The 11,526-nt window shown below is 37.1% G+C and overlaps 1 protein-coding gene across 1 annotated transcript; it reads right to left on the bottom strand.

The window, feature by feature from the left end:
* Positions 1-1,705: 1,705 nt before the first annotated feature.
* AMER2 (APC membrane recruitment protein 2) lies at positions 1,706-10,891 on the bottom strand. The gene is made up of 2 exons (XM_006138892.4): positions 10,006-10,891; positions 1,706-9,831 (listed from the first exon to the last, which is right to left on the bottom strand). The coding sequence occupies exons 1-2, from the start codon at positions 10,829-10,831 to the stop codon at positions 8,963-8,965; spliced, it is 1,695 nt and encodes a 564-aa protein (XP_006138954.2). The 5' UTR covers positions 10,832-10,891; the 3' UTR covers positions 1,706-8,962.
* Positions 10,892-11,526: the final 635 nt, after the last annotated feature.

Genomic DNA, 11,526 nt, shown 5'->3' with positions numbered 1-11,526 from the left:
CAGTTGGAGTATTGTGTCCAGTTCTGGGCATCGGATTTCGAGAAAGATGTGAAGAAATTGAAGAGGGTCCAGAGAAGAGCAACGAGAATGATTAAAGGTCTAGAGAACATGACCTATGAGGGAAGACTGAAGAAATTGGGTTTGTTTAGTTTAGAAAAGAGAAGATTGAGAGGGGACATGATAGCCATTTTCAGATATCTAAAAGGGTGTCATAAGGAGGAGGGAGAAAACTTGTTCATCTTGGCCTCTGAGGATAGAACAAGAAGCAATGGGCTTAAACTGCAGCAAGGGAGGTTTAGGTTGGACATTAGGAAAAAGTTCCTAACTGTCAGGGTAGTCAGACACTGGAATAAATTGCCCAGGGAGGTTGTGGAATCTCCATCTCTGGAGATATTTAAGAGTAGGTTAGATAAATATCTATAAGGGATGGTCTAGGCAGTATTTGATCCTGTCATGGGGGCAGGGGACTGGACTCGATGACCTCTCGAGGTCCCTTCCAGTCCTAGTATTCTATGATTCTATGATAATGATCACATTACTGATGCAAATATAAATTGCTGCCATTGAGTAATAAGTAGCTCTTTCTAAAACAGACTACTCATTTGCTGAGTAAATGAAGATAAGGTGTCACTTTAAAGAAGCACTAGGTCAGTCTGGAATTTAAGTTTGGAAGAAGCCTACAGCAAGAGCTGAATGAATAATGGAGACCAAACAAATATATAAAAATGTTAAAAGATCTGGTTCAAATTTGAATGAAACCTTTTTAAAAAAATTTCACCAAATAGAAAAGCTCTACATAAATTAGTTTTGAATTAACCAAACTTTCCAAGCTGACTTGAAATGATTTTTTCATGTTTTTCATTTTGATTTGGATGTCCTTGGTGTTTTTTTTACCCTTTTTTAATTGTCCAAATTTGAAATAAAAATACTATCTCAAATTGAACATTTAAAACAAAATTGTGTCACTTTCAGAATAAAATTTTCAAAATGAAAATGTCAAACTGAAACATTTTGACACTTTAGAAAAAAATTCAACCAAAATCAACTAATTCAACCCAAATTGACAAGTAGTTTTGAGTCCTAAAAACATGCATTTTTTGGTAAAAAAAAAACCCCAATTAACTGAAAAAATTCTGCCCAGCTCTGCCTACAGCAAATATTACTTATCATTAGTTTTATTATTAACAATATTTCTGATAGTTTTTTAAAATGATATCAATAGGAATGGTTTTTGACTTGTGTTTCCACACACCCTTTGCAATTCACATGGGGTTATCATAGTGCTAACAATAGAGAACCAGGAAGTAAAATCGACTTGAAATAAAAATGAAACTGGCTAATCTACTTCCATCATCCCAGTAATATAAAAGGGGAAAAAGCTTAACCAACAAAACAGGTGGGCTCAAAATTAATTTGTTTTTTAAAAACATTTTCAAGTTTTTAGCAATTTTTTGAAAAGTTAGTTTCATCAAAGTTTTGTCTATTATTGTATGTGAAGGTATTTATATATTAAAAACAAATATTTTTATCATGAGTGTGTCATTTTCAGTTATCTTGGGGACATTACTTGCCATGTCTTGTTTTCAAAAGCATAGTATTTTCCAATTCAATGAATATGTCACTGCTATCAGTAATTGGGACAACAATAATGAAAAGTAACAACTTAATTTATTAATTGCATTAATCATGACATCTAACATGACAGTGGATTTTTTTCACATTAAGGTTTTTAATGAAAGAAGAAAAGTGCAGTTCATCAGAGTTCCTTACATTCGTTAGAAGGGTGACTACCAAAACCACCAACATTCACAATGGTACATAAGCAAACACCAGAGTCAGTGCCAATACAGATACAGAGTACCCAAAATAAATATTTACAAGATTAAAAATATAAACATTGATTAATCTATCCCATTTAACTTTTGGGGGAAAAAACATCTATTGCTATTTGTTATATTTTTAACAAGTTCTTTAACAGTTGGAGAGAAGTATTTTTCAAAGTTTAAGTGGAAGCGGATCTTGTAACAGTCTATAAAAATGCCACCTAAAGACCTTCTAAGCTTTTACTTTCTCTGCTCAAACAAGTTGGTGAATGTGAGTTTACTAGATTCTCAGAAAACTGGTGAATTAAACGAAGTGTGGAGTTTTGGTTTTTCTTTCTTATCATATTGAATAGGCCATATGTTATTTCACTGGAGATGGCTCAACACAAATACTAATGGGAAAACCTGCAGTTAAAATGGTGCCAGGTGTAACATCTCTCATTTAAAAAATGAACGTTTTACAACAGTTGAATCTGTGCAATTTAGCATGTAAGAAACCACTTTTCAGCATTATTTTTGTCAGCTATCGTGCTGAATATTTTTACCCACTTTTGCCCCCAGTCATGCTACTGATATATAAATCGAGACTGGCTGTGATGAAAGATTAACACCATTGCTTATTACTACAATGTTATTAGATTTATTTTTCTTCTCACTAATCTGTTGGTTTTCTTTTTAATTTATAATCAAAAATATTTTTCCTAGCATTGGATTAGTATATGTTCCACATCACAGCAGTGTAACTTTTAGGAGCCAGCACATTCCATGGTTTATGAAAGCTGCAAGCTTCAAAACTAGCAGATCTTTGGAGTAAAATTCTACTGAAGGATACAATGGCACAAATCTAGCTCACCAGATTCTGATACCTTTACTCATACTGAGTAGCACCATACAAAATATTTCTCTGAATGCAGTGAGGGATGACGTATTATGTACTGGGTACCTGGGTATTATAGTCTGGGCCAGACCACTGGAGTGTCTCTGATTTTATGTTGATATAACTGAGCACCTATCTTCACTATTATTCTTGAAAAATAGAGACACACTGTTTATACTGCAATGCCAGAACAATGTCATATTCCTGAGTTTGTCAGCTGTGGTTTAATTTTGATTTGATGTATCTCTGACCTTTTACATGTATTTACATAGCAACTTCTATTCTCAACCCATATTGTTCAATCCATTCTAAAGTAGAACACTCCACCATAGTCACTGATCTATAGCCCTATTGTTTTTATAATTTTTTTTAAAGAGGATTGAAATGCAGGAGAATGTCTTTGAGCGGTACTAGGTTTGTGGAAATAGACATGTTAAAGCTACATTTTGTCTTGTAAAGGGAATGGTACTGCTTATCTTTCTGGCCCAAGCAGTTCCATTCCCTTCACAAGACAACTAAAAATATACTACAGTTATCATCAGCTAAGGCTTCACTAGATCTGTTGTACTTTCATCAGCAAGGAAGTCAGCTGGATTTGGCTCGTAGTTTGAGTGAATATTTTATCATTAACGGTAGTGCTAGTGCAATGAGCCAGCTCATGCTCCCTCAGTTCACATATGGAGGAAAACCTTCACACCAGACACTCTTTTCTTTCACAAGGAAGGGAAGTTCAGACATCCTGCCCTCTCAGCTCCATACTGGGAAGTAGTAGAGTAGGCAACAGAGGAGTGGGCAGGACAGGGGCATGAGAGATGCACATCATCTGCCTTTTCTCCCACAGAAATTAAACAAAAAAAAATTGTGAGTCCCAAAAGCAACTAAGGGAGGAAAAGCTGAGTTATTGGGAAAACAAGGGGGCCATCCATGGGGCCAGAGCTGATTCACAGGGCATCTGTGCAGATGTTCATGGCCTCTCATAAATATACTCAAAGACATGGTGCATCAGCATAGAAAATCCAGTTGAAATGGTTTGGTGCTGAAATGGTGATCATTTTAATGAAGCATAGTCCAAAGTAATTAAAACCTGTTTGGTCCTTACAATCCAAAACCAACATCTTGTTTTTGCAAAAAACAGATTTTACTGTTGAAATTGCAATTAATGTTAAAAGGGAAAACATACTGGGTTAACAAATACAAAACACGGGCAGTGACATGACAGACAGCACACAGGATTTACTGCACTTGCCTGGATCTGGTGTTATGTCTGCCATCATTAAGTATAGCAATCATTGTACTGGCTGCATTTTGGACATGCTAAGAATTGGGGTCAAGCTCTGAAGTGTCTGCCTTTCAAGATGGAAAAACAATTAAAAAATGTGTTTTGCATTAAGATCAAGGGAAATATTAATACACCAATATAGAGGACTGCAGCTATCTGTATAATCTTGAAACGTTCACCTTTGAACAGAAAGAAAGTGCCCATTTAGGGAGCACTTACTGTTAACTGTTGTACAGTTCTGCATGAGAAAATGGGTTATGTCAACTGAATGAATAAATGGAAGAAAAATTGCAGCAACTGTCATGTGTAATCTCTGCCAGGGACTTAGTTCTGTAGCATCCTTCAGCTGGTATTACTGTGTTTTTCCAAGAGTTGAAAAGAAGTAGCATTTCATATCAATGGCCATGAAAATAAATTTCTAGGCCACCTTGCTCAAAATCCAGTATATTTGCTGTTAGATCCTATACTATTTGTCTTATAAATGGTTATTGTTGCAGAGAACTGTCTCCTTCATGCCATTAACACAATAAAAAGCCTTTTCAAAAGCAGTCTATTACAGCAGGCAAAAAAGCTTCAGAGAGGGGCCATATAGCAAATCAATGGCTCCCATTGAGATGCAAGCTCTGGCAGTGCCATAAATTTAAAAACCAACTAGAGTTTTGCTTTGCTAAGCAAAAGCTTGGTAATTTGGCTCATATGTACTTAAGCACTTTCCTGAAAATGCCATCTGAATCTGACATTTTGAAAACTTTGGTGCAATATTATTTTAGCCTAGATAAATAATTTAGCATAATTCATTAAAAAATAATCAGAGAATGCATTTCTATAGGATAAGTTTACACACAGAAGTCTTCAGATTTGGTCATCAATAATCCTAAATGGTAGCAGAGATGTTCATAGTGAGTGAGAAAGATGATCGATGAAGTAACAGTGAATATGGATTCACCTTAGTAGGTGTGGTCATCTCCTCTGAAATCTGCTGCATATGTTCAAATGCTATTACTGTCGATGGGAGTGGTACATGTATACAAAGAAGAAAATAAATCCCTTTGTTTCAATTGCAGACCACACCTATAGGACAGCAAACTTTGCTTCTTTTGTGACAAAATAAGTCCACAAAAGACAGCATATCATGCTCCTAAACAAAGATTTTCTGTGCTGATAATTAGCAAAGAAACACAGACCACTGAAAGATACCATAGGAAACTATAAAATATTATGCAATATATAGAAATATCCTAGGGACATACAAAATTTACCAGTAATGACCTGAAAGTGCAAAGAGTATATACACTAAATGCCAAGACCTGTTCTATAAAATGTTTTATGTGTTAGGTACAAGGTGATAACTATACAGCAAAATCCCAAGAAAAATTCTAAACAAAGTGTTCTTTAAGAAATAAAAACCATGACATTGAAGAAGATTGGTATCTTTGGAAACTGGAAGATCATTTTTACCTTGATAACCACCAAGGCTATAAAAACGTTTGCTTTAAATACAATAATATCACAAATTAAAAGGCAAAAATCACTACAGAATGGCTCCAATACTCTTACTTCTTTATGTTTCAACCCATTAAATCCAAGAAGTCATCCATTTTTCAGTCATTAAGCATATCAGTGTCCTTTACATGTGACTTAAAGGAATTAAATGTACATTTTAAAAAAGCTTTTTGAACTGCCTTTTAGTGCTTTGTTTTAGGCCATGTGTGAAGTTATAACATACAAATATATTTCTATTATAATAAAAACAAATCCTGGTAACTATTAAATTTCAGATTGTTAACTTTTGACATTAAAAAAACATAACTGGCTTAAAAACTACTCTGAATTTTGTGAATAAAAAATTAGAGCTAATTTAAGTATTAACATGTGTTTCAGTTTCTTCACTCCCACACAGCCACTGCTCTTACTCCTGAATCAATGCCACTGTGTTATGGTACAAAATACTGACACCCTCTAAAAGTTACTTTCCCATTTTCCTTTTAAAGATATGATTGTCCTTTGTTAATTGCAAGCAGTCAAATTAATCATTAACAGATTTGCTAAACCTACTTACATTAGGTATAGGGCATAAAGCTTGAGAAAGTGATTAGTACCTAGTCTCTGTAGGAAAATAGAGGCTATGCAGGTACCCCTCCCACCCTGAGCGCTCTTCCCACATGAAAGCTTCAGATCTCCTTGCCGGAGAGTAGCTGTTTAGATTGTATTTGCCAGCTAGCATGCAGCAAGAGGAGTAAAAAAGGATAGAAATGAAATAGAGAGAGAAAATGAAGGAAAGGCAAAATATTTTAACGGTGGTGGTTGTTAGTTACAAGTATGAGGGGACTAATTAAAAGTATTCTACTGTTTCTTGCTACAAACAGGCCACAATGCAAACAAAATGTATATGAAGAAAAATTGCCACAGACAAGTACTGTATAGGTGGTAAGTTGTTTCTGCTAGTGTTTTAAATGACATACATCTGCTGCTATCCACTCTTCCCTCTTTAAAGTATGTCATTAATGCACAACATCCTCTCTCCATCTCAACTTTCAGATCCTTATAAATTCCTTCTATACAATTTGTCCTTAACACAAAAAGGACAACATGAATTTTCTGTATAATCATCATGCAAAGAACAACATGATCATTACAATCAGATGTGGGGAGGGGGAAAACAGAAGGACTGTTAGTTTCATGACTAGCATTAAAATTCCATCCATCCTTTTGAGAACTTTAGCTTCTAAAAATACAAGTACAGTCAGGTCAAATGCAAATCGCTTTCTCAGGCAAAGAAAATAATTGCCAACACATTTTGAGATAGATTTACTGTCTGTCCCCTCAGTCTGTGCATAGGAATGTACATGCCTGGTATTGTTTGCGTGAGTGTGTGTATGCACGAACGCGCATGTTAATCTGTGTGCATGTACAGTACATGTATGCCTATTCATGCATATATACAGCTTGTATGTGTGAGTGGATATGGCTGCAACCATCCACATATACATTATGAAGAAATTACATTAAAAATAAACTTCTTTCAAATATATTGAGGTTGTGACACAAACCAATAAAGCTAGGAAATTGAATGAAAAGGATAACTTTTCCACCAATGGAGTTATGCAAGTCAGTATTAGGTCAAGAGACTATTTCAAAGCTACATCTCAATTTTACCCTTATTAGCTACATGGGCAACACCAAGTGATACCAATAGTAGCTGCACTCATGTAAATGAAGGAACAATTGGACTCTTAATATTGTACAATATTTCCTAACTTTTCACAGTTCAAGTTACAACCTTAATATTCTTTAAAATTTATATTTTGTATATCATTTTCTCTTTTATTAAAAGGAGATTAAGCAAACTGTCATGTAAGATTCACTTACATAAATTTAGGATTCTCTACATAATGTTTTTATAATTTTTTTTAAATGTGTATTTCCAGATTCATTGAAACATCACCTTCACATCACTTGCAGTCTGTTGACTAAATACAGATTTTAAAATATTTTGTAAATACATAGTATTTACCCATCAGACTTAAATGACCAGTGAAGCTGTTTTAGAATATCATGAAAATATGTCTTTAGGCACATTATAAAATCTTCATGAAATTTCTTTGAAATGTTATCAATGCCCATGTACAGTAGCCACTTTTCAAAAAACATCTCGGCCATTCATAATTTTTTCCTAGTACCCAGGTTGTCTGGCTATTTCCTGGATCGCTAGCCTACTACATCACTTTTCTTGCTAAAAGTAAAATCATATGGAAATTATTAAGACTGAAACTGAAAACCCAAAATTGTCTTTAAACAGTCAAAACTGATTTTATAGATTTTTAAAATAATAATTTAAAAATGTATTTCTATTCTGGTTTCTTCTCAGCCAGCTTTGAGCACAAAGTAAATTAGAGGTCTGCAATGGCAATGCTGGCAGAACATTGGCTCTGGCAGAATGAATACATCACTCTAATAAAATCATAATAAAAAGCATAATAAACTTGTTTATCTGGGGAAGCAAAAGCCCATATAAAAGAGAGTTTTGCTCTAGTTTAAGGTACTTAAAGGAAGTTCCATAATTTTAGAATTGTAAAATCATCTATCTATAAAAACTAACTTTTGCTTAAACTCTAGATAATACAGACAAACATTTTTATATAAAATATTTGTAGCATTGAATAAAACTGTTAAAATATGTATTTACACATGAAGAGTAATTTATTGTATAAATGTGAAAGTTGTGTATATATTGGCTTTTAGTAAAATGATTCCCTGAACCTGGTTTTTATGCATCAGACAAATATTGAAGTAAACATCTGAACTTTGCCAGATGTCTCTGTTATCCATTTATATTGTAACAGATCCAAAACAAAACAGACAAACAAACAAAAATATCTCTTCTAGTTATAGAAATCCACTTAACTCATTAATTAGCTACCGGACACAAATAAGTTGAGTCTGCTGCTGACCAGCACTGCTGTATGTACATCAGGTAAATAATTACCTGTTTGGTTGTTTTTTTCTTGGCATTTTCCTACATAATTGTAGAGCAGACATCATTTTTCAATGTAAGCAAAAACAACAACAATAAAAAACAATAAAAGCTAAGTGTATTGGAGAATTCCTCTTGTTCATCTCTTTCTGTATTTCTGTCCCCTTGAAGAACTCATGGCACTAATTTGCATTAGGGGAGATGCTCGTTTTATGTTTATAATCAAAGTCCCAGCTTCCACAAAGGCATGTAAAAGTGACCTCCTAAGTGTTTAGTGCTTCAGAAAAAAAGATACAAATTTTAAAAAGTGCTTGAAAAGAATTTGACATTTTTGTATTTATATATACTGTATATCAAGACAAGCTTTAGAAGTGCTAGCCCCCAGAATACACTTACGGGGCCCTTTTAGGTGCCTTTCTGTAGGTGATGCAAACATTTTTATGTGTTTTCCTATAAAGACTTTCCCGCCTCTAACTCACTGTCTGTCTTTGTCTCCAGATCTTGTTTAACTATTTTTTAGCACTGTCCTGGAATGTGGTGGCTTTAACCATCGTTCCCGCTAAACCCCTGTTACTGACCCGCCGTACAAGTACTTTAGAAACAGGGATTTTTGTTCTGGGAATCTCACTTTTGGTTGGGTGATGGTGTGCAATGTGATGGCTGTTACTGGCATCTGTTCCATGGCTGGTGGGAAGCGATGTAAGATGTTTAATGCTGATAGGTATCTTGGAGTCCTTGACTGAACTTGCAGGTGTTTTAAGTGAGCATGTGGTTGTTACCGGAGAGACAGGTTTGGAGCGTGAAACACAGGTGACTTCTTCATCAGAAGGCACCCCTGTGGTGTTTTCATCTGTATCAGCATAAAGATCATAGAGGGCATCACCACTGTAGCTGTCCCTGGGGATGCTCTCTTTCTGGACACTATTGCTGCTATCTTCCTCAGGACCAGGAGTAGTGGAATCCCAGTAGCCTTCGTCACTGTTTGGGATGCCCTCTGGCTGCTCATTTTCCCTGTTCTTCTGATCCTCTTTGTGGATGAGATGAACTGGAATCTGGTTGAAACCAATGCGTTTCCCCATTAAACCATCCTGCGCCCCCTCGACACACTTGCTCTCTTTTTTGATCACAGGTTGTTTTGTTCCTCCCTGTATCTCTTGGACTTGCTCCTCTGTTTGTGATAACATATCCCAGAACTCCTGAAGGTAGGTGTCATCCACTTGGTCTGGGCTTGCCATCTCCTCGCCGCCTCCCTGGTAGGCCACCATGTTTGGGTTCTTTTTAGAAGTTCCTGGCTTGCTGGCCCCTGGAGTGCTCTTGTCACAGCCGCCACTGCTGCTGCCCACTTCATCCTCCTGGTCTGCAATAATATCTCCACAGCCTGTAAGAGAGTCAAAGCTTTTCAGTGAAGTCACGTCAGCAAACATCAAACAAATACGATCTATTGATTGCTCTGAGGGTGGATCAATAGAGGAAGGGTCAGGGGCTGCTGCCATCTCTTGACCACTAAGACATTCAGATTCAACAAGGGGAATAGTCTTTATTGGAATGTCACCTGTTATGGCCGTATCCTTCGCAGTCCCAACCTCTTCCACTCCCGGATCTGGCAGCTCAGGGCGATTCTCCTCATGTTGGTTTTCAGCGGCAGCAGGATCCTCTTCTTGTATGCTTTTATGGTTCTGCAGTTCCCCAGCATCTCGAACTTCAGGCTCATCTGCGGTGGCGTGCATATCTCCACTATGTGTATCACAAGACAATTCAATATTAATTTCTTCTGTGCTATACTGAGGCTCAGAAAAAGGTTTTGGTGTCTCTTCTTTGATGCATTCCAAGCTGGCGGTCAGAGAACCAGGCATAATAAGGCTGGATTGAATTTCTGATGCTTCCCCCCTTTCCTCCTTGCCATTTTTATCCTTTTTATGCCACCGCATACCGCTGAAGATCCCTTTCAGTCCTTTCTTTTGTCTGCTGCCCGCCCTCTGATCTGCATTCTCTCCCTTGCCATTTTCCGATTTCCCATTCTTCTTCAACAGAGAGAAGAAACTGTGTGACTTAGCCACAGAGCTGCTTGATGAAACATTGAGGCTGGCTACAGCCCTGGTGTTTATATCCCTGTTCAGTTGATCAGCACCTCCGCCGCTTGATTCTTCCTTCTTGCTGCTTTCCAACACAACATCAGCTAATCCATCGTGAGTCTTGCTCCTCACCATCCCAGTTTTACTCGAGCCTTTCCCATCCCCACCTTTGTTTTTCACCCCGAATATGCTAGGCAGGGTGCCCCCAGATTTTCTCCTCTTAAATAATTTGAAAGCAGTTTTATTAATCTTCCCGGATGGTGGTTCAACTGCCGGAGTCTCAGCACAATCGCAATGCAAGTCCATGTCTGCTGCCTGCCGTGTCCCTGATCCTGCCTCCTTCCCCTCCTGCAGACCCCCACAGATGCCTGATACTGATTTCCCTCACTGACAGCCTCTCTGCTACTGCTGCCTCCTGCTCATCTCCATGGCAACCCAGAGAGGGATAAGCAGCTTTCCTCAGTCATGGGCCTGCGCCAGGCCACTGTCATCCATTCTAAATCAACCTGAGCTGCAACAGCAACACCAATAGAGTGTACTCCTCACCCCTCCCTAAAAGGGCTTATATAACTTAACCCATTTTGTGCTGCTGCTGTTCACTAGCATGTGGGCAGTGCATGGTTTATTTTGGATGAAAACAGTGTATGCTGTTTACAGATTCTGCGATGGTATTTCCAATGCTGCAATTCAGGTTCGGCTCTCCCAGTGCAGCTCTGCACTGTCCCAAGACTGATAACAATAATCCGTACTAATACCACATCCCAGAGTGCTGAACACGCTACATACAGCATCATTTTATATCACTGCATGTACTGCACAGTAGAAACACTCCTCAGTTTTCTGGCTCTCTGTGTCATTCTGAAACCCATTTCAAAACGTCTCTCTTTTCTATTTCATAATGCTGCTATTTCTTCTCTTCCACCTAATATTTTGTACTTACAGACATGCGGATGCCACACTGAAGGTTTAGATACCATTATTATGAGAAGCATGTTATTAAA

Source organism: Pelodiscus sinensis, chromosome 1 (genome assembly GCF_049634645.1).
Source record: "Pelodiscus sinensis isolate JC-2024 chromosome 1, ASM4963464v1, whole genome shotgun sequence".
NCBI classification, from domain to species: Eukaryota; Metazoa; Chordata; order Testudines; family Trionychidae; genus Pelodiscus; species Pelodiscus sinensis.
Note: the sequence above shows the minus strand (reverse complement) of the source record. Positions and strands in the feature narration are given on the sequence as shown.